Source organism: Nothobranchius furzeri, chromosome 5 (genome assembly GCF_043380555.1).
Source record: "Nothobranchius furzeri strain GRZ-AD chromosome 5, NfurGRZ-RIMD1, whole genome shotgun sequence".
Classification (NCBI taxonomy): Eukaryota; Metazoa; Chordata; class Actinopteri; order Cyprinodontiformes; family Nothobranchiidae; genus Nothobranchius; species Nothobranchius furzeri.
Genome location: NC_091745.1, coordinates 76,754,925 through 76,781,524, shown reverse-complemented (window position 1 = coordinate 76,781,524; position 26,600 = coordinate 76,754,925). Strand labels below are relative to the sequence as shown.

The following is a 26,600-nucleotide window of genomic DNA, read 5'->3' as shown; positions in this document are numbered from 1 at the left end:
TTAGCTCCGCCCTCTCGGTCTGCTAGGCAACAGCATTTGTTGCATTTTTCAAACAGGAAGTGGGTGTGGAGTAATACTCTGGTAGGGGGTGACTTCCTCTTTAAACAGATGCAATATGTAAATGTTCAAAAGGGTCAATTTTCTCCTATATATTGATCAACATAACCTTTCATCTACAGAAATAATTCCAGTTTCTAGGTGACCTTCTAAACCCAGAAGGTTCTGTTCAACGCGTGTTGACATTCCATGAAGACGAAACATTCAAACATTCTCACCCCAGGTTCCTGCGCTCACTGCGAACGCCAGACGTCGACATTCTTCACTCTGAATTGGTGAAGACTCCACAATGTTATAGTTATAAGTTAATTAATCATCTCATAATGTCCTCTGTAGTGTTTGCTAACGAGACGCTTTCTTTATCATCGAAGAGTCACTTTGCAAACCGTCTCAAAGAACCCGTCCACTCTGGAGTCACCCACCGTACAAAGGTGTAAGGTGTTCACTGGCAGGCGACCAAAGTTCAAACCCTTCCCCACTTTCAGGTCCCCCACGCCCTCAAAGATCTTCTCCCCGTCCCGGTTCTCTACCTTAGCCAGTGTGAGGTGGTACCGTGGGTTGTAGGAGCTCCTGTGGAGCCAGCCCTCCTTCCTGTAGGCCTCCTGTAGGCCACAGTTCAGCTGGTGCAGGTGCAGCTGAGGCTGGGGGCTCAGGTACAGCACCTTCCCGGCAAAGTGCTTCAGCTTCACAGGGAAGGTCACGGCTACGGGCGGGTTGCGGTCCAAATGGGCGAACTGACGGAGGATCTCAGCGGCAGCCGCCACCTCGGCAGGGCCGTTCAGCACCAGGAGGCACAAGGTGACGTGGAGCTTGGAGGCAGTCTGCCAGTGAGGAGCAGAGGAGGGCAGCAGGGAGGTCAGCTCCTCCTGCAGCAGCTGGAAACAGGAGAGGATGGCGGGAGTGTTGGCCCTGAAGGCGATGAAGTGTGTGGGTTGCTTTTTAGGAGGACGTCCGCCCCGCCTCTCCTCCGTCTGGTCCGGAGAGGCCGCTGGGATCTGAGGAGGAAAACAACAACAACCGGACTAAATATAAGCTGGAGCAGCAGGAGCGTGTCTCGGGATATGATGGAACACACACACACACACACACACACCTGGGATTCGTCTCCATCTTCCCAGCTTTCTTCCCATTCTGCAGGCCCGTCCTCCTCCTCTTTTACAGCCGACTCATCTGGAAGCTCTGAAGGCTGAAGCCTTAATGCAAACAGGTTGACAAAATTAATTAAGATTAATTTACAAAATTCTGCTTTTAAATAGAATCCTAATAAAAACGCAGCTAGCCTCGAGTTTTTGTGTAAACCTTTTACTTATTTTTTGTCACGCGCCTGAAAATCTGCATCTTTATCCAGAATGTCGTCGTCGTCGTCTTCCTCCGCTTATCCGGGTCCGGGTCGCGGGGGCAGCATCCCAACTAGGGAGCTCCAGACCGTCCTCTCCCCGGCCACCTCCACCAGCTCCTCCGGCAGGACCCCAAGGCGTTCCCGGACCAGATTGGAGATGTAACCTCTCCAACGTGTCCTGGGTCGACCCGGGGGCCTCCTGCCGGCAGGACATGCCCGAAACACCTCCCCAGGGAGGCGTCCAGGAGGCATCCTGACCAGATGCCCAAACCACCTCAACTGACTCCTTTCGATCCGGAGGAGCAGCGGTTCTACTCCGAGTCCCTCCCGAATGTCCGAGCTCCTCACCCTATCTCTAAGGCTGAGCCCGACCACCCTACGGAGGAAACTCATTTCGGCCGCTTGTATCCGCGATCTCGTTCTTTCGGTCATTACCCAAAGCTCATGACCATAGGTGAGGATTGGGACGTAGATCGACCGGTAAATCGAGAGCCTGGCTTTCTGGCTCAGCTCCCTCTTCACCACGACAGATCGGATCAGCGTCCGCATCACTGCAGACGCCGAACCAATCCGCCTGTCGATCTCCCGATCCCTCCTACCCTCACTCGTGAACAAGACCCCGAGATACTTAAACTCCTCCCCTTGAGGTAGGACCTCTCCCCCGACCCGGAGTTGGCCAGCCACCCTTTCCCGGTCGAGAACCGTGGTCTCAGATCCAGAATGTGTCTTTTAAAATCCTCCCAACCGATGGATCAGCTGATCTACATCAGACAGTATCGGAGTAATTCAATTACAACATGAAATTTGAATCCTTTGTTACTACAGTTACTTATTCTTTCATGGAAAATAACCTTCTGTGTTTTGCTGTGTGCTTTTATCGTTTTATACAAACCGGGTATTCGTATCTTTTCATACAGAAACGCGTCGTCTGTTCTGAGTTGGAAGCGAGGTTTAAAATTAAACACCAGACCTATTTGCAGCCTCTTCTGCAGCACACGACTCCCGCTGTTCCTGCGAAACGTTTCCTGCACCGTGCGTCGGGTTGAAAGTGTGATTCATCCCATTCAGCTCCTCGTCTTCCTCGTGTCGGTCTTTGGGACACGTTTTGCCTTCACCCTGCCCCCCCACAGCAACTCTCTGCTCTTCTGCTGTTTCAGCATCAAGGTTTTCTGAGTGAATTCCCTCTGAAATAAAAGTTCACATTCAGTCAGTTTAATTCTGGCTTTAGACGAGAGTCTTGGGGGGGGGGGGAGATAGTTTACCCTTTACTTCCTCCTCCTTTCCAAAGGGGGGAGCCAGAGATTGGCCAGTGGAGCCAAAAACCCTGTCAGTCCTGCTGTGGCGGTCCCAGACCCGTTGCCCTCTGTAGGTGAAGTACTGGATCCTGTGTCTGGGCAGGGCCAGCTCGGACGAGTAGTCACAGTCACAGGGGTTTGTGTCCCAGTTGAAGTCACAGAAAGGCCGCTCCAGCACACCCAGGAAGCGATCCACGTAGCCCACCGCGAACTCTGAGGAATCCACAGATGGGTCCCACAGGATGCGAGAGATAACATCATCAGCTGTTCGCATTCTGGGCTTTTTGTTCACCTCTGCTGCAGACAAACAGATCAAAAACTTAAAAAAAAACCTCCTAATGAGTATTTTGTCATGATCAGATGACCGTAAGAAATGAGGGGTGACCTATTTCCTCTTTAGGTGTCGACTTTGCCACTTTGTTCACACTGTCTTCTTTCTTCTTGCGATCCTCCATCTTTCCTCCATCCTGTTTGTCATCTGCATCGGGGGATGCAGCGTCTGAATCATCCTGTGAGGGGTCACTGACAAATGAGAGCAAGAGCGAATCAGCATGGTGTGCAAATATGGGTGAAGCACAAGACTAAAGAGGAGAAAAGACTTGCAATAAACTCGACAAAGGCTTTAAAAACAAAGAACGAGTCTAATCTAGTCAAAATTAAGTCATCGGTGCCTTAAATAAATATTGTGCATAAAATCTGAATATACTTCATCATATAATTATGCATTTGTGCCACTGAAAAGCAAAAACGGTAGAAAATGTTGAGATAAAAGTTGGATTGTTGATGGAAAATACAGAAACAAACAATTGTGTTTTTGAACCTGACTTTATTATTATTATTGTTGTTATTAATAATAATTAAACCATGAGTTATGCACACTTTTTACTGAATAAAATATATTATTTAAAAGTCGATATTGAATAGAGACGCAGTGTTTTGGCTACTTCCACAGCAGAACCCTCGTTATTCCTTCACAATAAGAGTCTAAAACACATAAATGCAACAAAAAATGTCACATGCTTCTTAAAATGTTGGAGTTTTATCAGAAAATAATATCCACGATACGGTTTTCTCTACATGTTAATCTCAGGCTTTTTCCTTCTCAGTGGCACTAATATAGTCACAGAGGAATGTACATACTAAATAAAACTTTGGTTTCAGAATTTTAAAAGTAAAAAACACTTAAAAATATCTTTTTTTATTATTATTTATGATTCTAAAGGGTCACACTGAGTGTTTCATGCAGGCTGAACATGGAAATAGTCTCCTACACCTATCTCCTGCATTAGCTTCTGATAGAAAACAGACGGTGAAACTCTAGGATTAGAAAAGCCTGACAGATCTACGTCACACTGTCACTAACATTCATGGACTCACCCATCTGGACTCACGACGGGGAAGGCTGTTGTTGGTTTAGCGTCCAGGAAACGGCAGAGAACGTCTAGCTAGTAGAAGCTATGCATTAGCAACTCCACCACACAGCAGAGCTCCTCCAGGCTTGTGTTATTTGTGGAGATAAAACATCAACGTTGCAGAGCAACCAGTCAGTGGTAGTCGTGTTGCTGTTAGCCAATCAGAGGAGAGATAACCAAATTTCAAGAAAGAAGACTCCAAATCCTGTCGTCCGAATCTCAACTCGGACCGGGCTCTCTTCTGGTTCCTGAAACAGGCGCACGGGAGCAACCCCCATTCCTACTAGGATCCACAGGGTATGTATTAAAGAAAAAGGTCTCCCACACCTTAAAACCTTTAGAGACTCATCCTAAAAACTTTGAACTCACAATGATATAATGAAAAAGCACTCGGTTCAATCTTCTAATTTATTACGTGCAAGAAAAAAACAAACGTTTCGACAGAATGTCCTCATCAGAGCTGACTGTTTTTGCTCCGGCCCTTTCCCTTTTTGTTTCGTGCCTTTAATCCTGGCCATGAGAACCTGTTGTTCACAACGATCTCTGTTTGAAAAGGTCTAATATCGTAAAAAAAATAACGCAAAAAAAGATTGTGAATTAGAACAAAGTGAAGTGAGCAAACCTGTGTGATAAACGACATCGGTTCCCAAAGTGACACTTCCCCATCAGGAAAAACTGGCATGGATTTAATCCCTTCTGATTCAAGCCGACCAATTCTGTAAACGACAGAAAAAATACAGACTTTCAGCTACGAAGTGATAAATGACCCGCACTTGTATAGCGCCTCTCAGAGTAAAGACTCCAAAGCGCTTTACACTACAGTGTATCATTCATCCATTCACACACTGGTGGGGATGAGCTACGATGTAGCCACAGCTGCCCTGGGGCACACTGACAGAGGCGAGGCTGCCGAGCACTGGCGCCACCGCTCCCTCCGACCACCACCAGCAGGCAAAGTGGGTTAAGTGTCTTGCCCAAGGACACAACAGCAGAATTCTCTGTCTGGAGCCGGGATCGAACCTGCAACCCTCCGATTACTAGACAACTCACTCAACCTGCTGAGCTTTCTTCTTCTTCCTTTCCGGTTAAATGGCGGGTGGCAACCAACTTAAGGTGCATTACCGCCACCTACTGTGCAGGAAAGTGAGTCAGAGCGAGGAGAGAAAAAAATATATATATATATATATATATATATATATATATATAAATAATAAAAAACTAAATTCTACTAAATACCTTAATTTTCCTAAGAAACTCTAGCACCAACTTATAATTGGACCCACTGCCATTCAACAACGTTCTCAAATTCCAAATGCCACATCCTTTATCTTTCAACCTATCTATAAATTCACCCCTAATTACATCAAACTTACTACAAAAACACAAAACATGTTCTACCGTTTCCTGTTCTGTCCCACAATCACAAAAACCTGTTTGATGTTTTCCCAAAATATGCAAAGTGCTGTTCAATCCCGAATGTCCTAATCTCAATCTCGTTATTATTGTTTGTTCCCTATTATGTAACTCCTTAAACGACCTTTTACCTACTACGTTCTGTATATTAAATAAATGTCGGCCCTTTTTATCCCTTACCCACATGTCCTGCCATTCATTCATAATTCTATCCTTAAACATTGACTTCACTTCGTTACTGCTAAAAGGGATCGGTTTCCCTACTTCTAACTTTACTGCTTGCTTTGCGTAATAATCTGCTAATTCATTACCTTCTATCCCCCTGTGCGCCGGTACCCACATAAATCTTATTTCAATCCCTAAGGCACACAACCGAAATAGGCATTCAAATATTTCTAGAAAAATATCAACTCTATTTTCATTACTTCTTGAATGAAGTGCCAACAAAACTGATAAAGAATCCGTACATATTATACAATTTCACCTGCTGAGCTACTGCTGCCGGTTAGACAAGCAGAAAATGGACAAAGTTAACAGCTTGTTAGGTTAAAGCAGCTTTTTTGGACCTTTAGCGTGATGTAGACAAACATTGTAATCATCTAGAGACTAGGGCTGAACGATTTTGGAAAATAATCCAATTGCGATTTTGTTTCTTCAATAGTGCAATTGCGATTGAAATTCACGATTATTTTCTCAAGGGGCTTTTCTCATTTTTCAACTAACGGAAGCAAAAAATAAATAAATCTATGTAACTTGTACTGAATATGAACAAGTTTATGTATCTATATATTTATCTACATATCATATCAACAAGTTTATATGTCTACATAAACACTCACAAGTAAAAACAAAATTTTGTATTTTAAGGTGCAATGCTTTGCAGCCAGGAGCACATCCTATGAAGGACCATGGGTATTAGCATCAATTGTGAAAACTGATTTGCAGGAAGTGTGTCCCATTTATTGAAGTATTTTGATTTTAGAGTTTTTGACGTTTTGTCTGTGGAGAGCTTCCGTAGTTCAATTTCGTTCATAGCTGCTAGCCAGTGGAGTAATTAGTCTCTTACAGTTTTCTAGCTTTACTAAAATATCTGTACTTATTTGATTAATAACAAATTTGACTTTTTATTAGACTCCAAATGTAATAATTTGGCACGTTCCTAATTCGTAATTTGTAAGAATGTAATCGGCGATATTAGCATTAGCATCCCTATGGGTTTTTCAATGTATATTAGCATTGCGCTAACCACTCACTGCCAGTCAAATTGCAGCCTTTGCGATTAGAAAATCTCCTTTTGTCACATCGCAGTTTAATTGCATATGCAATTAATTGTTCAGCCCTACTAGACACGTTGTTTTGTTCAATTATATCATTCCTTTTTTATCATTTGCGTGAGCATTTCAAAGAAACAAACGCGTGTGGGCGGGTCATGTCCGTTCCAACACACTTCCTGAGAGAATTAGATGTTCAACAGGTGGTAATGACTCAGTCCAGAGGACTACAACGTCTGCCAAGAGGTGCAGCAGTGGCCCTACTGAGAACACCAACCACACACTCCCTGTACAACTACGAAGGATGGCTCTGAATGCAAGGCAGACAAAACACGTCGACTATCGTATCGCCTTCCTTTTCCCGGTGAGATGACTCCAGTGTACACAGAAGTTCCTGGAAACCATTCTTAAGATATTTGTGGGCTTCGAGCATCGACATAAATACACGCTTCGAGCGTTTTATGTGGATTTGGAGCCAGTGGTACAAGAGGGAGTAGAAACTGAGAGTTCATCCTATCCTCCCCTTGAGGTCAGAGTTATGACTCTTGACTCATTTGCTAAAGACAGACACTTTTCCGGCAGAACACCTCAGCAGGAAGTTAAAAATGTTTGGTTTCCATCCATCACACCCCTCTTTCAGCTGCCATTTCAGCCTTAGGAGAAGAAACAGCAACACAATGTAAGGCTTACCAGAACTCACACACACACACACACACACACACACACACACACACACACACACACACACACACACACACACACACACACACACACACACACACACATTATGTTATTTACTCAGGTAATAAGGTAGACTGCTTTTTATGAGGAAACAGAGGTGTGGCTGTTGCTGCTTGCTTCCATCTAAAATATTAAAAGCTATTCAATAATATGTGTAAGTAGTGATGCACCGATATGACATTTTTGGGCCGATACCGACATTGATACCAATATATTGTCCATCCCTGTGTGTAAGTATCACAAAGATGAGAGTAGGGGATTTTTGAAATATTTTTGTAGCTGTGACTCACACCAGGTAGAGAATACCACTCCCACCATCCTCTTCACACTGCTGGTGTGTGAGCGGAGTCGACTCACACAAAGCTCCCGAACCCAACACTAACCTGAGATATGCTCTAAAAGACTTTACTGCTGAGTTCACAGGTGTTTTTGAAGACAACGAAAAAAAACGCTTCATAAGCCGAACACAGAAGATAATCAGGGATGTGTTAGGGCCGCACAATTTTGGTTAAAAGGAGAATGACAATTATTTTGTTTGCTTAAAATTGAGATCAAGATTCTCTTACAATTATTATCCAAAATAAGTATTTATTGCACTTATTACCTGCATATCAACTTACGTACACAACTTTTAAATAATTTAAACGATAACTGTTTTGAACAATGTTCTCTCTGCTTGTAAGGTGATGAAAGACGTAGGTAATATGTGTGTTTGTTAAAATGTAAACCGCAATTATTAACAAAATGTAACATTTAACAGGACAGCATAATTGTTGACCATGGCAGGATCACAACAGAGAACATTGTCCTTTTCTTGTCTAGCCAGCTGCTTAAAATCCTTATCATTTGGAAATGAGATTGCGTACACGCATGAATTGAGATTGCGGTTTTTATAACTATTAGTTGTGCAGCCCTAGGGTGTGTACTCAGTCCTTTAAACTTTAATCTGCAAACACACAAATGTACCTTTGGCACAAAATTGAAAGCTTTGCAGTTGGACTCATTGGCATTGAGGATCAAACATGATAAATGACCCGCACTTGTATAGCGCCTCTCAAGAGTAGGGACTCCAAAGCGCTTTACACTACAGTGTATCATTCATCCATTCACACACACATTCATACACTGGTGGGGATGAGCTACAATGTAGCCACAGCTGCCCTGGGGCGCACAGACAGAGGCGAGGCTGCCGAGCACAGGCGCAACCGGACCCCGACCACCACCAGCAGGCAAGGTGGGTTAAGTGTCTTGCCCAAGGACACAACAGCAGAATTATCTGTCCGGAGCCGTGATCGAACCTGCAACCTTCCAATTACTGGACAACCCGCTCAACCTGTTGAGCTACTGAGGTGAGCTACATGTTACAGAGGTGAGGTTAGGGGTTTTCCACCAAAGCAGTTGCATTGCTAGTTCAGAGCCATTGTTTGCTAGATCTTCCTGTTTCGACCACTTGGAATGTGGAGATGGTTAGGGGGCTACCACACTGAGCATCTCTGCTCAACTCTACACCACACATGACTGCAGAAGAGTCACTTCAGCAGAAGGCTGTGGTTGAAAAGTCCCCTCTCCATCCTTGTCACCATTACCAGTGACCTACTGACAAGATGCATCTGTAGAGCAACAGGAAGTGACTGCAACTTGTGGTGAAGATGGCCAAGTCACTGGAGGCTCACTCAGACAACAGAACCAAATCTGACCAACATGACTGGCAGGTGGGTAGACACAGGGAAGAAAGACGGCGAGAGAGAGAGAAATACAGATTTTTTTATATTTATATACATATAAATATACATATATTGAGAGAGAGAGAGAGAGAGAGAGAGAGAGAGAGAGAGAGAGAGAGAGAGAGAGAGAGAGAGAGAGAGAGAGAGAGAGAGAGAGAGAGAGAATGACAGACATGAGAAAAGACAAACACTAAAACAGGCATTTACCTCTCGTGGCTTGTTGGGCATCTTTCCTACTTTTAGTTTCAGCTGGGGGGGTCCCTCCACCGTCCACTGCGGATTCTGGGGGAACTCCTGATCCGTCTGACGCCATTCCCAGTTCAGAAAGGCTCCTACGTCCCTGTTGGGCTTTGCCTTTTCCTTTACAATGAAACACGGAAGTTACTGATGAGCTAATAAAGTAAACACACATGCTGTAAATTCAACATTATACAATGTTAATTACATTTAAATCACAAATACAAACGTTTTAAGAAATGGTGTTTTATATTTATTAAAAGTACATTACCACACGGTCCTCTGTAGCTCCGTACTTTTTAGCACTCTAGAGAAACGCTGACCAACTCATTCGTAACCTTTACCCTCCTCGAACTTAACTCTGGGTAATGTAGTTTTATGTTGTCTTTCGACGAAACACGCTTCGTAAAGTCAAATGCTAGCAACACATTTTCCCATATGAAAACTATCTGCTCACAGACGACATTATTTTATTTTAAATAAATCATAAAATAGTAATTATGATTAAACTTAATCAACTCCGTGACGTACGTCATGATTTGTGTCCGAGCGCGTGACTCGAGGTCACGTGACTGTGCTGTTTGCTAACAACTCGAGACTGAGACGAGAAAGTGCTGAGAGGATTTATTCTCTTGAATTCGCGCGTTTTATACGAGACATGTAGACGAAATATTTGATTTAGCGTCACGCTTTTGTTGTTTATACATTTTTAACACAAACGAGTGAAGCAGCAGCGAGCTCCAGTCTAACTCTCAGTGCTAAAGGTGAGATCCTCTCGTTGCTGCTGGTTAAAATGGCTTAAACGGGTGTTAGCTTGTGAATAAAAACTATGTCATAAATTACGTTGATTAGATTCTCATAAACGCTTGATCCGTTTCTCAGATGAATGCTCTGGTAGCTTTGTGTCACTTCTGTGAGCTCCATGGCCCTCGGACACTATTCTGTACCGAGGCGCTACACCCTCCATCCCCAGACCCCTCCTCTCAGGTGGGCACCCCGGTTCCAGGGGACAGAGATGCTGATCGGGAGGGTGAAGGTCTGACCATGAGGGCCAGCGGGTCTGTGTCTCAAAGAGGGGAGATGTGTGAGGTGAGTGGGCATGCGTGATGGGATCTCACCCACAGTAAACCTTGGAGAAGGTTCATTCAATTCAGTTTATTTATAGTCACGACAACAGTCGTCTCAAGTCACTTCACATAGTAAACATTTCTATACAAAGGAACTCAGCAGATTGCAGTGCTCACACTAAGCAAGTGTGTAGCGACAGTGGAGTGGAAAACTCCCTTTTAGCCCCAGAAGAGCCAGGCTCAGTATGAGCAGCCACCCGCCACAACTCATTATGGTTTAAGAAGATAGAGCAGCAACATTATTTAATAATCCTGTAATCGAAGTTCTCCTTTTCCCTCCTGTCCATGCCTCACAGGGATGCCGATCTCTACCTGCGTCTCACCCAGGCTTCGTGAGCATCGATGATGAAACAGGAATTCGCTTTGTGAGCCATCAGCACCCCAGACAGTCTCAGCTTTTCAGTGTAGTTCGTCAGGCTTGTGTACGCAGTCTCAGCTGTGAGGTAAACTCTACCTGATCTAACTGAGGAGGACCTTTTCTAACCTCCCCTCCTCCAAAAACGCGAGTCTTTTTGTTGTTGGGTTTCAGGTGTGCCCTGGACGTGAAGGGCCGATCTTTTTCGGTGATGAACAACACGGGTTTGTGTTCTCACACACGTTCTTCATCAAGGACAGCCTGGCCCGTGGGTTTCAGCGCTGGTACAGTATAGTTGTAGTGGCCATGGACAGGATCTACCTCATCAACTCCTGGCCTTTCCTGTTACGACACCTCAAACTCACTATACAAAGTCTGCAAAGCACAGCTCTAAAGGTAGAGCCTAAATGTAGACTGTGCATTCATTTTTTTTTACTGGACAAACACTTTGTCATTTTAATAAGTCAGTTTGTGCTGTTTTGCCATCTTTTTGTCCATCAGGTGTTTGACACTGAACAGGGTATTTGTCCCCAGCGAGCTCTGAGGATGAACAGCGTGTTTTCTCCTGCGGTTTTTCCACATCAAAGAAGTGGCAACGCAGCCCGATCGCTAACTTCTCTCACTCAGCATCCCAATCTCTGGGCCAGCCTGCATTGCTCCTTCAGCTGGTGAGTTGAGATAGACTTTTAATAGCCAGCCATTGTGATTTCTCCACGTTACTTTTATGACTTACCAAGCTGATGTGTGTTTTCACTTCCTTTTTAGGTTACTGAAAGCCTGTGGTTGTCGTCTGACAGAAAAGCTCCTTGAAGGAGCCCCAACAGAGGACACGCTGGTTCTTCTTGAGAGAAAAACAGGTAGAAAGACATGATTTCATCAGACATTCACTGCTATGGCTAGTGTTTTTGTTTGTTCAACTAGTCAGCCTGAAATCCGTAAGAGTGAATCACAGAGTCGATCGGGAAAGGCATTTGATCCAGGAAAACATGACACACCACTTCACAGTTAAACCCCGGTTTGTCGAGATTTAGAAAGTGATTAAAAGACTTTTGGAGAATTTTTGGGGCTCGGCCCAGACACGACTGTGGAATGAACTTTGTTCATTGATAAAAAATAAAAATAAATGTCCAAACAAAAACCTTTTTTTTACATGATTCTAAATCATTTAATGGAAATGATCAATGTTTTCTTCAAAAACCACAGAGCAGCTTTGCAGTAGTCACAGCCTGGCAGCCCACAGACATTCCTGGGTGTCTCCTTCTAGCAGATTATCTAATGCGACCCCCCCCCCCCCCCCCCCCCATATACCCTATGGGCCAGCTGTTCCCAGATCAGCGCAACAGGGTTCTGGCACGCAGCAGAAAGAAACATGATATTTTCAAGTGATCTCAAATATTTGTCTGGTAATGTAGATGATAGCTAGCCTGGCCGGCCAGACTCGTCCTCTGTTTAATTCTGCACAAAGAGTCTGGTAACTCACAGGCGGAGAGGCACTTGAGGGGCGGGACTAGACAGCTCAAAAATAACCAATGAGAAAAAAGACGTACATGCCGACTGTACCATGCAACGCTGTAGTTAAAAAATGGCGTCTAGCAACGGCGCAGACATCTATTATTCTTTTAAAGTCAAAGTTAAAGTCCCATTAGTTGTCACACACACAGGTATGTGTGTGACATTTATTCTCCGCATTTGACCCATCCCCTGGGGGAGCGGTGAGCTGCAGACACAGCCGCGCTCGGGAACTATTTGGTGGTTTAAGCCCCCAATCCAACCCCTTAATGCTGAGTGTCAAGCAGGGAGGCATTGGGTCCCAATTTTTCAGTCTTTGGTATGACCCGACCAGGAGTTGAACCCCTGATCTCCCAGTCTCAGGACACTCTACCACTAGGCCACTGAGAAAGGGTAGAAGAAAGGCTTTTAGCACTTCTGCTTGTTGTGGTTCTAAAGACATTCAAGTAATTTAGAACAGAGGAAAGAGCCGCAGCGAACTCCACTTCAGGCGCCATGTTTACGACAAACTCGGCGTTATGGTGTGTGACGTACAATGCTCAGCGCTGATTGGCTCGGTTAGATTCCTCATGGTTATTTGATTAGGGGAGTTCCCAGACCCTTTCTCTGTGCAGAATTAAACAGAGGAGGAGTCTGGCAGGCCAGGCTATATGATAGCACATTAAAGGCTGGGAAGAAACCACCAACCATGTTTTAAAGGTTCCAGATGATGCTATTTTAAACCTTTGAGAGTAACGGTACACACAGTATATGATCAAACATTACCATCGGCACTATTGAGATGTCATTTTATCTTAAATGCGACGGTGGCACAGGAGTTAAGTGCTCGCCCCGTAATCGGAAGGTTGCAGGTTCGAGCCCCGCTCAGTCTGTCGCTGTCGTTGTGTCCTTGGGCAAGACACTTAACCCACGTTGCCTGCTGGTGGTGGTCGGAGGGACCGGTGGCGCCAGTGCTCGGCAGCCTCGCCTTGTCAGTGCGCCCCAGGGCAGCTGTGGCTACATTGTAGCTCATCACAATCAGTGTGTGAATGTGTGTGTGAATGGGTGAATGACTGGTTGTGTTGTAAAGCACCTTGGGGGGTTCCAGGACTCTAGAAGGCACTATATCAAATACAGGCCATTTACCATTTAAATAGGAGTTATTTTCATCAGCCTGAGTTTATACCTGGAATAGAAACGATTAGTTTCAGTGAAGCTCCGCCCACTTCCGCTCTAACAAAATATGCCTACGACAGCATCTCAGGCAAGTCAGTTGCTGCGCTGGCTAGCGGTTAAAGGAACGGCCTTTCGTCTTGTTTTGCCGTGGGCGGACGCCTGTTCGACTGCTGTTGAGGGCGGTAATTTATTCAGCCAGATGAAGTAGATGTCATGTTTCTATATTTTAGTTTTATTGGTTATTTTCTGCAAAAGATGTTTGATTTTTGTCATTTTCCAAGCAGCATTTTAGCTGATCTACTCTGCTCACCTCACATGGACTCCCACTGGTTAAATAAAGTAAAACATATTAGTCCTTATATTTTAATCAGTTTACCAATAAAGGGTTGAAAACATCAACAACAACTGCAGCATGAAATCAACCGCTCTATGCCTGCAACTATGGGAAAGTGGGCGTTCGTGACCTACTTCCAGGGGAGGCGGGGTCCAGACCAGACACTAGCTTCAGGGGAAGGAGAAATAAATGCCTGATGAGCAACTTGGGCTACTTTTGTCCATTTGCAGGCGAGAACGTAAAGTAGAAAAAGTTGAAGCTGAGGCAGGAAAAGGGGTTTGGGGGTATTTCTCATGAGGAAATGATAATATCAGGGTAAAAAGCTCCAAAATAGTGATTTTCCATTATATGGAACAACAGGTTTTCTGAACTTTTCCTTTGCCTGTGGTCTAATCCTAGCCTAGTGAACCAGACCAAATTCTTGCTTTGCAAAGAATGGTCTAGGCACGCTCCATTGGAACCTCAGCAGCTCCTACCAGGACTCTGGCTAGCCAATCACAGCTCTCTACAGGGGTTGCAAACACATAAAGAGCTGTGATTGGTCCATAATGGTGGGCCAATCATAGTGCTCTATCTGCTTAGTGAACAAATCACAGAGCTTTATCTGCTTTGTGAGCCAATCAGGGCACTCTATATGCCTGGTGGGTGGGATGATGCAACAGAGTGAAACAAGAGTATGTCACATTCATTGTCCAGTGGCATGCGGACATCATTTGAAAGATAACGGTAGATCCCGCCCCACAACCGAGAGCCGTCAATGGAGCATGGCCAGACTAAATAATACATTTATTTAGTCTGGCTTGCCAGGCTAGTCTAATCCCACTTTAGACCATTGTCTGATGGAGATTAAAGTCAGTGGACACTCAATGTTTTTAAACCTCTCCCGCTGCTGCACAAGCCATTTAGTTTCCTCTAAAACATTCAGTGTTGTGTTCTGCAGATGATGTTGAATCCAAACACTTTTGCAGGTTCAGATTGGGATTTTGTTTTTAAGAAAATCCTTCAGAGTGCTGAAATCCCCCAACTCCTAACGGTCTTCACACATCTAATCATGATCCAGACCTGTCACAGAAAAGCCTAATTAGGAGGCGGGTGTTGTTCTCGTTTGGTGTTTTAACATTACTCACTAGAGGTGCTGAAAGAAATCGATTCAAGTCTGAATCGGGATTCTTATTTATAAAGATTCAGAATCGATTCACAAAGGTTCAGAGTCGATTCCAAGAACTCAAATATTTGGCACGTTACAGGTTTGAGATGCACTTTTTTGATCTTTGTTAGGAGAGTCAGTACTCAGATTACTTTTGTGGTCCCATAAATTGAGATGACTTATGTTTGAATCTGCTGATAAGAGGGCGCTTGAATGTCATTTTTTCAATACTCAGAAATTTGAGATATTCTCATATTTATTTTCTAAGTTGATAAATGAGTACTCAGGATTACTCATGTAACTTGTTTCTACACATACTTGAAAAGTATTTGACCATATTACTTTCAAAGCTACTGTTGGGTAACTACAGATTTGTTATATTTTACAAGGTAAGCAAAAATAAATGTTGCCTTTTGGTCAAAAGATTGTTTCTGTTTAGTTTTAGAATCACTTTAGTTTACATTGTAAATTAGCATTTTTGGAGCATGACCAGTTTAAAGTCAAATAAAAATGTCCCATAGCTTTAACTAACTTGTACAACAAAGTAGTTCATCCTGGAGCTGACACTCTTTGTTAATACTGATTGTGAATCGATTTAAATCGAGAATCGATTCTGAATCGAATCGGCACCCCAAGAATCGGAATTGAATCAAATCGTGAGTTGCTCTAAGATTCCCATCCCTATTACTCAGCCTTTTCAGTCTTGTTACGTGTCCAAATGTAGTTATAATTTTTCCTCTGGCTGAAATGCTACCATATAAATAAACACATTAAACAGCATTGTTATTATGTTAAAAATATTGGGCTATCAATACATGAATAATCCTTGTAGGGTTAAGTTAATATGAGCAGAGAGATTGTCCGAAGAATACAAAAATCCTCTCAGGTTGAGACAATTTCTTCTGTAATGATTCACTTTATTTCCAAAATGGCATTTTCATAAAGAACCACATCCGAAATTCCCAGAATTCAGAGCCGAGGGAATATGAGGAGGGGTGCAGCTGGTCCGAGGTTTCAAAGTCCAACTCTGAAGTCCTGATCTCTTTTTATGGTTTAATCGTTTTATGACGTTATATTAGCAGCATTCTGGGGATTTTTGATGCAGGCTATCTTAAAATTGTCAAATGCTATTTGAGCTGGAACACTTATGATCCACACAGTTAGCCGTTTTTTCCCCAGATGGCTGGAATTCCAGCAACAGCTCAGCTGCTCGTATCTAAATATCATCTGCTTTCCTCCTACGTTTTGAAATGTGCTCAATATATTTAAGAATCCATTTTTTCTAACAAGATAGAAGGCAACGGTTAATTTATTTTTTTTAATCTAAGGCAGGGGATCCGGCCCGCAAGATGGTTGTGTAAACTTTATTTTCATACTTTACAATGTAGAGTGAAAATAAACGTATCTTTGCGAGCAAGTTTTCTCTGTAATGAGTATAAATGAAACAAAGCTGCGCTCAAGGCTCACACAAGAACTCGAATCACATCCTGAAGTTGGCCGCCACTCACGATGTGACTTCTGATGTTGATGTGCTGGTGAAAGCTAAAAGATGTTAGGTAAAATTAGTCAAATATACTTTACATGCTGCGTGAAACTGATCTAGCCATGTGATCTGTAAGGAATCACTAAGGAATGTTTTTATTTATTGATTGATTTTTTTTTTTTTTTTTTTTTTTTTTCAAATTTTCAAGTACACTTCAGATGTTGTACTTGTACTATTTTGGATACACTGTCCTCAGGCTCCAGCTTTGTTTTATATTGACTGTATTAAAACAAAGAAAACAATCTGAAGTTGTTTTTTATTTACCGGTCCGGCCCACTTGGGACTAGATTTCCCTCAATGTGGCCCCTGAGCTAAAATGAGTTTGACACCCCTGATCTAAGGGATTCAATTCCTAAAAGAATTTGGTTCCCATCTCTTAAACTTACAATGTGTAGATTTTCTCATTAATCTCTGGAAATATTCATTGAAATGTTGTTGAAAATGAATTAAATGGTGCCCAGTTGTTGATTTGACGGCTTCGTAACATAACCATAAAAATCATGTCTAAAATACACGGTGAGCAGGTCCAAGTCTCTCGGCGACGGAGCCAAAACAGGCACAATGTTTCCTTCTACAGGAGCCCGTGAGGACAAAATGCATTTACTGATTTTGTAACAAGCGGTTAGAAAACTTTCGCCATTCATAAAAGTTGTTGTTTTATATGTGTACCTCTTCACTTGTTGCCAGTGATGAAAGGGAGTCTCGTGGGTTTGCCATTTTGCTGGAGGTTGAACGATCTGACAAATTACTCGTTCAAAAATTGCACTCTTAGGGATTTTTGATCCTAAGAGGGAGCCCAAGTCTCCTCATTTTCCAGTTGGCTCACGGGTCCCCGGAAGAACGAGAAAATGAAAGTAAGTCAACGGGACTAAAAAAGCTATTTTCTAATCCACTTTGCCTTACGGCCTGGATCACACGTGTTGTACTGCCATTTAAATGAAAAGTAATGATGGTGTTTCGACCACACCAGTCACGTACTTTCAGATTTATCAGCTTGTAAAAGTTTGTAATTAGCATGATTACATACGTCGCATGTGTGACATCACCACATAATCTCCTCTCCCCTAGCGTAGCTGCTACTCACCACATGGCCAGATTTATGGTGGTTCTTTCCTCCTGAAAGAAGGATTTGAAGTTTGCTGAACTTACAGCCATTGTCCCTCAGTTTTCTCCGTGTCTGGTTGGATGACGTCACTTTGGTGAAGCGCATTCATAGACCTGGACTTATTTTCACACATTTCCCCCATTATAAAACGAGCACGTTATCGGTATCAAAAAGCTTCCTTAAAATTCACGGACATTATATAACAAGCAAAATTAGAAAATTGCATTTTTAGCCCCGTTGACTTCCATTCCGTTCCGGGGACCCGTGGTCCAGCAGTAGATGGGCGTGACTTAGCCTCCCTAAGGCCATCCATTGGTGATGTCTTACTCAAACACAGAAATAATGCTTGCTTGCAGTGGTTTATGCATGTGCTGCCCAAGCGCGTTGCAAGCTTTTCAAAAGTGTGGGGGATGTTGTCTGTGGATGTCATCAGCTGTAAATTGAAACTCAACCTCAATCCAGTACCGGGTCCACACATCTTTGGTGTGTTCTTGCCGTGTTGAAATTCTTACTCCATCTTTTAGTTCTTTTTAAAACACAGAAAGGTTTTATTTACCTGCAACGTTTCGTTTGCGGCTGCAAACTTCGTCAGGCTGACGCTCCACGCATAATTCACAGGAATAAAGTCCTTCCAAAATCGTGCTTAATATTCACTCATGTATAAACTGCACACATGCAGAACGGGAAGAACTAATCTTCCAAACAACAGAACCCGAGTGTTCTCCATCAGCAACACCCAATTTCAACAATAAGCAGTTAAGTCAAAAGGGGTGTGTGAATTGTTTCAAACGTATAAATATGACATGTGTGTAACTTGTTGTTTTATACAGGTAAAAACGTGTAGTGGAGATAAATCTACCCACATTTTACTTTTCAAACACTTTTGTTTTCTTGTTTTTATTTAGCTATTTTGCTGTCCTGTCTGTCTCTCATCTTCCTGCATCTCCTCTAAACTCTCCAGAAAATCTGCTGCCTGGATTCTTACTTTTTCACCTCATCAGTTACTTCTGAGCAGATAAAAGGGATCTCCTGACCGTAGCGGAGCGCGCGTTTCGATGCTGTGTCGGTGAGGTGAAATCACCGCAGCACAGGTGATGAGCTCCGCAGCAGCAGAGCGCTTCAGGCACAAATGAGACAGAAAGTTGAGAACATGTGCGGACATGAACGATCGTGTGTTAATGATAGTTTTTTGGTTGCGCCGCTTTGAGAATGGACCGCGCTGGACGCAGCAGCCTGGAGCGCATCAACGATCAGCGCTCTGCCGCTCTCTCTGCTCTCCGCTAAAAAAAAAAAAACCCCGGTCCGCTGAGAGTCCATAAATGAGGTAATGTAGGTAGAAACCTTTTCTCTGGCTCTTCCTGGATGTGTAGGATATCCAGCTCTCCCATAATTTCATCCCTGCTCCTGGATGAAAAACCGGACATTTTCATCGATACAAGACCCCCACCCCGGACGCCTTGGATAGAGAGTGAAAAGTGGACATGTCCGGGGGAAAGAGGACATATGGTGGTCACCCTAGGTAAACGGCTGGAAAAGTGTGGGTGTTGAAACCCCCACATGCCCCCACAGGTGCGACGCCCATGGTACTGCACCCTATCGCCAGGGAAAATACATGTGGTCACTTAAAGGGGTTAGTAACACCGTGGATGGAGACCTATTTCAACCTGACTTCCTGTTAAGAAAATACTTTGAAAAAAGACGTTGCCTGGAGGAGAGAGAGATGCACCGATGCAATGACTGACTGCACCCCCCTCAACCCCCATCCCTCCCCCCAGGTGCACTCTTGGAGCGTCTCAGCGGGAAAAATGAGTCGTCAATAAGTGCGTGCACAAACTGAGCAAACTCACCGCTCAGGAGAACAGCAGACATTGAAACTGACTGCAGGAAGGAGGATTTCTTGTTCACCGTGATCACTAGAGGAAAGAGGAGGACGTCTTTTAGCTCCAAGCGCCAACGTGTCATATCAGCAGACAAGCGGCTGAGCCAAGTGGAGGCGTGGCCGAGACTCAGCCACGTCGTACGGCACAGACAACGTCACACTGCAGCGCCGCAGCCATCAGCTGTGGCTGATTCTGAATTAATGCGGAGCCGAGTTCTAACCTGAAGATGGAGATATAATCACGCTTTTGGGCTGAAATGTTATATTTTAAGTAAGTTGCAAACCCTTACCCCGGTTTCACACTGCAAGCATCAGCGGAACGGAACAGCGGCGGAGCGGCTCACTCGCAAACTTCTAAGCGGTCCTTTTCACACCGGGAGAGTCTTGGCCGCGGCACGGCTTCCTCGCTGCGCCTCGTTGCACCCGCGAGATTCTAAAATCCCTCGAGACTTCCGACACCTTCCTCGTCGAGAGTTCACAACCCCGCGAGAATCACACCGCTGCACTTCTCGAAAGAAACTGGTGGTAAACAAAGCCTTTCGGTCGCACGTGCTGACGTAAGTTATATACAACATTGCATCGTTGCATTTTATTTTGAAAATAACTGGGGATTTTACACTGAAACCGTGTGGTTTCCTGTCTCACACGATGTGAACTGCGGAAATTGACGTGTCCCAGAAGCGGCTCACGGAAAAAATAGAACTCGATCCCATCTTTAGCGGCTCGGCATGCCAGGGTATCCGCGGGTCCTTAAAAAGTCTTAAATTTGCTTTTCAAAATTTAAGGCCTTAAAAATCCTTAAAAATTACAAATAATCCTTAAATACAGTTTCCAGAGGTCTTAAATTACCAAAGGCCCACTAAACAAGATTATTTTATTTCTATAAAATTTTCGTGAATGTCTAGTTAGTGTTCAGCTTTTTTTGTGAACGATGTTGCCGTAAGCGGAACCGTACACATTCAGTTGGTTGTGAAAGGGGGCTATTTTGAGATGAGCACATTAGCTGGTTAAGCTAGTGGGAGCTTGCACCATGGGGAAGTTTAATGGTAACTGGATGGCTAATCCCACGTTCGCGACGTGGTTAGGACCGATTCCAGGCAATAGCTGGAAATTATAGCTTAAATTTAATTTTAAAAATAGCTTAAATTTGGTCAAAGTGGCCTTAAAAAAGGTCTTAAAAAGTCTTAAATTTGGCTCCCTTAAACCTGCAGATACCCTGGCATGCCGCTTCTGGGACGCGCCTGGAAATCGCCGCGTCGCGGCTGGTTTGAAACACTCCATAAACTATAACTGGATTCTATTTGAAGCGGTGCCGCGTCGCTGCCGTTCCGTTCCGCTGATGCTTGCAGTGTGAAACTGCCTTTAGATTGAGGTAGTACTTTTTACCCTGACTATATCTGTATTTTTTTCAAACAGTACTTAAAATAAAGATCGAAAAAATTAAATTAAATTTTTTTGATTTTCTTCAAGACGGCGCAGACGAAAAGCAGATCTTTACATTCAAATATCTAGAATTTTAATCTTTAATTTGAAGCATCCTTTTGTTTTTGTTAGTTGATTTCTGCAGAGCAGGAATTCTTGTAAGCTTGATATAAAAACTGGGACAAAACGAAAGCGGATGAAGGAAATCCCACTGGAGATACTAATGTTACGAACAGGATTATTAACTACTATACTACTACAGGCTGAGATGGTAACCTTAGACAATACAGCAGAATCCGCTGGTGTAGTGTATTTGCAGACATGTTTCATCATCCACCAGCCGATGAATGTACGCAATAAAATAAATCACAAGTACGAGGTGAGGTGAGTGTTTTTATTGTGTTTTGGAAAAACACTTAAGGTGCTTCATGTGCACCTCGTGTAAGAGTCTGAAAGTGGAGTGTGATGTAACGTCTTTCCTTCGTAGTAACTTCCTGTGGAAATTCCCCGAGTCAGTCTTAAATCTGTTGGAAAAATAAATGTTCTCTCTACTTTTTGTTATTCTGTGTTTTTAAAGAGCAAGAGGAGGAAATGAGCTGCTGGGAAGGAGCCGAGGGAAGGGGATCAAAGTCGCCGCTGCACCAATCAGAGAGCAGCCACTTCCACTTCCTGTATGACGCTTCGAAGTCAGATGAAATACCTGGTCCCAAGTTCAGATCGCTGAGACATTTGAGACAGGTCGTTGTTTGATTTTGTTTTTAGTGCGTAAGCAGTGGAGCGCAATAGAGCTGACTAAGTCTTGAGGAGCAAAAGCGGGAAAAATGATTGTCAGTAAAAAAAAAAACAAAAGTCTCCTGGGCTACGGCGAGCTGGAGACACAAAATTAAGAGGGTGTGTGAAAACATACGTTAGAATCATACTGACTTGTGACAGTTAGCAGGAGTCTTTATTTACGGTGAGGTGATGTGGGGCGTAGACAAACAGCGACAGTGACTGAGACAATTCCTGTGTGCTGATATATATTGTGATGATGATACATATTCTACTCACTGGGTGTCTTTATCTGATACACAAGTTGTAACTGAGCGGTTTCTTTGTTCTGCAGGTCCTCGGGGCGAATGACTTTCGACAGCTAGCATGGCACGTGCTCATGGGAAACCAGGTCATATGGAGGAGCACAGACCCAGGGCTGGTACAGTCGGCATTTACAGTGCTAAAGGTACCACAAACCTGATTGTGGGAAATCAGCCAAATTATTGCTTTAAAGGGGAAATGTTATGCAAAACTCACCTCTTCCATCATTTTGATTCCACGTAGGTCTCTACTGCCTCTATTAACACCCCAAATGAGAAAAAACCATCCACTCGTTTTCTGTCGGTGTTTGGTTTAAGGAATTTGGTCCCTAAAACAAGCCGTTTCAAAAAGTCTCCGTTTGTGATGTCACTGATGGAGAAATTAGCATAGAACTCCCTCTCAGCTCTCCAGGCAGGAGGAGCAGAAGCTCTACTCCAAGTATAGCCCTGCACTGAAGCCCCAACGACTGTGTAATTACCTCGGACATGGGCGGGGCCGGGCGCCTTTATTTTTAATCGAATTCATTAAAAAAAACTGAAACAAACGCAGCAGCACCTGCCTGCTTGTCACGCACCGGCACCCGTTAGCTTAGTTAAGGTGTGTGTGGTTTATAAATGCGCCGATATAAACGAATTCTCAAACTGCTGATTGAAACATGAGCCCTTGTTCTAACATGCCATTTCATGTCCACTTTGATGTCAGAAACCATTCGTTCATTCTCATGAAAACGGCAGCATTCTATTTTTCTGTGAATAAATTCGCTCTGCAGTTAAAATAAATACAGCATACATTGCTGGGTTTTTTTCTAACTGGAGAGCGGATTTTCAGAGCGGCAGATTAAATTTACAAACGCTATATTAATTGGGGACGTTTATTTAATCTGCCACTCTGAAAATGCGCTCTGCAGTTAGAAAATTAGAATGCTGCTTTTTTTTCTAATTGCACAAGAGCGCATTTTCAGAGCAGATTACATTTACAAACACATCCAAGTAATATAGTGTTCGTAAATTTCATCTGCCGCTCGAAAAATACACTGTTAGAAAAAAAAAAGCTGCATTGATGCTGTTTTTTTTTCTTTCTTTTTTTAACTGCAGAACGCTTCTCACGGATAATTAGAATGCTGAGCATTCTATCAGGCTAAAACATTATGAAAGGTTAAAAAAAAGGTTGGGCTCGGGTCGGGCCAGAGAATCCTGAAAACCTTTTCGGACCGGGTCGGGCTGGGGCTCCACCCCCTCGGGCCGGACACGGGCTCAGATTTTAGGCCCGTGCAGGGCTCTAACTCCAAGCCCCTTCCTGATATCAGAGCTTCTCAGCTAATAGCAGCCAATCGGGGAGGGGTGGGCGTGGCCGGCTCCAGCTTGTTTTCGTAAAGAGACAGAGCCCTGAAACGGCTCCTTCTGGAAGGTGCTGAAAATGTCTAGATTAAAATGGCTGTGAGAGGAAATTTAGTGCAACGAACTTCGTAAACATGTTTAATTATCAACCTTAGAACTAACATGTCCACTCTAAACACGGTTTTACAGCCAGTATGTCCCAGTAACGCATCTGAACCTGTGTTCCCGTTAGTCTTTGCTGCCGGTCGGCTGTGTGCGCTCTGTGCCGTACAGCCCTCAGTATGAAGAAGCTTACAAATGCAACTTTCTGGGTCTCAGCACGGACGTCCCTATCCCAGCCCACGTCAGCTCCTCAGGTAAGGAACAGCACCCAAACGTCTGGTCACTGTCTGGTACCTGTGGGTAACATCAGGTGTGTGTGTGTGTGTTACCTAGAGTTTTCAGTGCTGGTGGACGTTGCCGTTAGGAGCTGTCAGGTCGCGGCTGCAGATGAAGACGATGTCGGCCCAATTTATCAGTTCACCATCAGCAGTGCCAACACTCAGCCCACAGACAGGGGTAATGCTTTATTACTGCTCTGCAAATGAGCTTTTCCATTTTATGTCAGGGTGTTGTGTCGCTTTGTTTGTGTGTAAAATCTAAATCACCGTCATTAAAACCCACGTAGAATAGAAATAGTCCTCACCCGACGCTCCTGCACCATGTTTTGTTTCTAGTGGAGTCACATTTATAATAAAGCTCTCGGGGATAACCAAAGTGATTTATGTGGCGTTTCAGAAAGAAGCTAAACTTAGTGTCTTATGAAATTCCACAGAAAAATGCCGCATGAGGAAGAAAATGTAATAAACCATGCAAAAGTCTTTTATTTGGCCCTGTAATAAATTATAATTGTGCTGTGTGATTTAAGCCAGAGCAGCAGTTTATGTTCTGGTTGTGAAATTGTTCAGTTCGTAAAAAAAATGTACAGAATCTAATGTGGGTCCACATCAGAAACTCATTATTCAGCTATTGCCTTCCCCTCAGAAGTTTTTCACATGACAAACGCGGGAGCCAAAACCTTGGAATAATTACCGTGTGTTGAAATATCAACCGACCAGTCGTCTGAGCCTCTGCTGTCTTTATTTTCAGGTCCAACGTTGCTCAATAAGCTTGAAGTGGCTTTGTCTAACGAGAACCTGTCTGTGGACGTTGTGTCTCACTGCCTGCTGTGCTTGAAGGAGGAGTGGATGAAGTAAGTTTAAAAAAAACAAACTTAAGGGAGACTTTAGCCGTCTCCTGACGACTTCTTCCTCTTTCCAGTAAAGTCAAGGTGCTGTTCAAGTTTTCCAAAGTGGACGGTCGTGGGAGGGAGGACACCCAGAAGGTTCTGGCCCTGCTCGGTGCCACAGGGCCCGGCGAGGAGGACAATGTCCGGCTGCTGAAGTTCTGGATGACTGGACTGAGTAAAACCTACAAGAGTCATTTGATGACGGCTGTACGGGGGGGAGAGAGGAGCCCAAGTCAGTGAAGAGTAAAGAAAAGGGAATCGGTCTAAACCCGTTTTGTGGGTTTTGGGTTTTCCGTGGAACGAAGAGGCTCTGTGATTGGACGATGGCATCCATGATTGTCTTTTTATGTAATGAGAATCTGTTCTAACCTCGGATGATTATCCTGCACAGATTAACACAGCGACTCGCTTTGGATAATGCGTGGGGGGCGGGGCCTTATTGTTAAAGGGAAACCTGGTGTGTAAAGTTTAACTTATTACCAAGCGCCTTCGCACTTTAACTCATGCAGATGTTTCAGAATAAAATTAAGTATCATCTGACTTCCTGTTTGTGCTGGAATTGGCTCCCTCTTGTGGTGAACGGGAAGAATGAAAGCAGAGGATGAGGTCCTCATTTTTCTCCACCAGCTTCCACTCACTTGCTTGAGAGGCTCTGGGCCAACGAGTCCCAGGTGGTGTAAGATTACACTTTTAAGGGTTTCTAATACGCAGAAATGTAGAACGCAGTTACAGAAGGAGCCCTCGCTGCAGTCCGGTCCACCGCATCAGCAGGATGTGGGCTTCCTAATGAGCCAGACACATTGGCCCACCTTTTTTATTTTTTTATTTACCTGTTATTGGTGTGACTTTGCTGAGGTTTGCAACTTAAAGTTAATAAAATTCAACAGCATACTGCTTTAATTAAATCAGGCTAATTTCACTTGCAAAACAAGTTAAGGAAGAAATGACGTTTGTGTCTGTTGACCAACACTTTTCTACTTTTAGCTCAAATCTGGATTTCATTTGCTTAGATCCAAGAAAAAATAAAAAGCACGTTGTTTGCAGCAGCTTTTCAAATTAGTTGCATGGTTTCTCACATGCAAGCGACGCCTGAAACAGGAAGACGGCAAAATGGCTGAATATTTACGCCCGTCGTTGCAACACGTAGCAAAGGTCAAGAGGTTTCGTCTTGACGGTGCCTTGGGGAAGAGCTGCGAGGTTGCTGCGGCTCTTCTAGTTTCCATTTCCCTCCTTTCAGGTCCTTCGGTGAGACATCTATTCTTCCATTTTTGGCCCAGGTTCAGAAAGAACACGCGGCAGAACAGTTTGTCTTTGACGACCTCTTTTTCTTCCTGTCAATAGTAATCACTTCTGACACCTAACTGAGATCAACAGGATGGCCCCCGTAACCCTCGGGCTCGTAGAGGTGACAGCTGCAGACAACGCTGGCCCTCGTGTGCGACATGAGCACATCTGCAAGAGCTGTTTTCACTTTAAACACTGAGCTGTCACACATCCAGTGACTCGCAGGTTCTGGCAGTGCTGTGTTGCAATCAAGTTTGACAAGAAATGTGATTATTTATCCAGTAAACAAAACAAAACTGCTCATGTGATGACGATGGCTCTGGAGAGATAATGACCAGAGGATCTGCAGGAAGAGAGATGCGGGGGAGAGTCCAAAATGAGAACCATACGCTCCAATTGCATGACTAAGCCTCCTCGGCCCCTGTTTGAGAAAGGGGAGGATTGGGGAGGGGGGAGGTCGGGGAATGTGGGGAGCAGAGGGGGAGGGGGCTGGGTCAGTCAATAGCGAGGTGAAGCGTGCGGCGGTGGGAGGGGCTGTGCCTTATAGAGAGCAGACAAGCAATCCACTAGAGC

The 26,600-nt window shown here is 44.0% G+C and overlaps 2 protein-coding genes across 3 annotated transcripts; one reads left to right on the top strand and one right to left on the bottom strand.

Moving 5' to 3' along the window:
* Positions 1 to 280: 280 nt before the first annotated feature.
* On the bottom strand, positions 281 to 9,880 carry leng9 (leukocyte receptor cluster (LRC) member 9). Of its 2 annotated transcripts, none has more exons than XM_015950348.3 (8): positions 9,761 to 9,880; positions 9,460 to 9,612; positions 4,726 to 4,819; positions 3,077 to 3,213; positions 2,659 to 2,988; positions 2,367 to 2,580; positions 1,151 to 1,250; positions 281 to 1,052 (listed from the first exon to the last, which is right to left on the bottom strand). In XM_015950348.3, the coding sequence occupies exons 2-8, from the start codon at positions 9,563 to 9,565 to the stop codon at positions 420 to 422; spliced, it is 1,614 nt and encodes a 537-aa protein (XP_015805834.3). In that variant the 5' UTR covers positions 9,566 to 9,612; positions 9,761 to 9,880; the 3' UTR covers positions 281 to 419. The 2 variants fall into 2 exon arrangements, with proteins under 2 accessions (XP_015805834.3, XP_015805836.3); XM_015950350.3 differs by having other exon boundaries at positions 2,659 to 2,985.
* Positions 9,881 to 10,046: 166 nt separating this feature from the next.
* On the top strand, positions 10,047 to 25,283 carry flcn (folliculin). Its single transcript, XM_015950347.3, has 12 exons — positions 10,047 to 10,253; positions 10,372 to 10,578; positions 10,913 to 11,059; positions 11,146 to 11,367; positions 11,473 to 11,639; positions 11,737 to 11,828; positions 21,643 to 21,803; positions 22,171 to 22,284; positions 23,709 to 23,832; positions 23,912 to 24,034; positions 24,605 to 24,707; positions 24,776 to 25,283. Exons 2-12 carry the CDS (start codon positions 10,372 to 10,374, stop codon positions 24,981 to 24,983), a joined length of 1,668 nt encoding a protein of 555 aa, XP_015805833.1. The 5' UTR covers positions 10,047 to 10,253; the 3' UTR covers positions 24,984 to 25,283.
* Positions 25,284 to 26,600: the final 1,317 nt, after the last annotated feature.

Excerpts from the sequence above, each read along its gene's own strand:
- flcn (XM_015950347.3), top strand. The coding sequence starts at position 10,372 with ATGAATGCTCTGGTAGCTTTGTGTCACTTCTGTGAGCTCCATGGCCCT. Across the intron at positions 11,368-11,472 it reads TGCAAAGCACAGCTCTAAAG|GTGTTTGACACTGAACAGGG; the intron begins GTAGAGCCTAAA and ends TTTGTCCATCAG. Across the intron at positions 22,285-23,708 it reads CGGCATTTACAGTGCTAAAG|TCTTTGCTGCCGGTCGGCTG; the intron begins GTACCACAAACC and ends TGTTCCCGTTAG.
- leng9 (XM_015950348.3), bottom strand. The coding sequence starts at position 9,565 with ATGGCGTCAGACGGATCAGGAGTTCCCCCAGAATCCGCAGTGGACGGT. Across the intron at positions 4,820-9,459 it reads TGCCCAACAAGCCACGAGAG|AATTGGTCGGCTTGAATCAG; the intron begins GTAAATGCCTGT and ends TGTCGTTTACAG. Across the intron at positions 2,581-2,658 it reads AAAGGAGGAGGAAGTAAAGG|AGGGAATTCACTCAGAAAAC; the intron begins GTAAACTATCTC and ends CTTTTATTTCAG.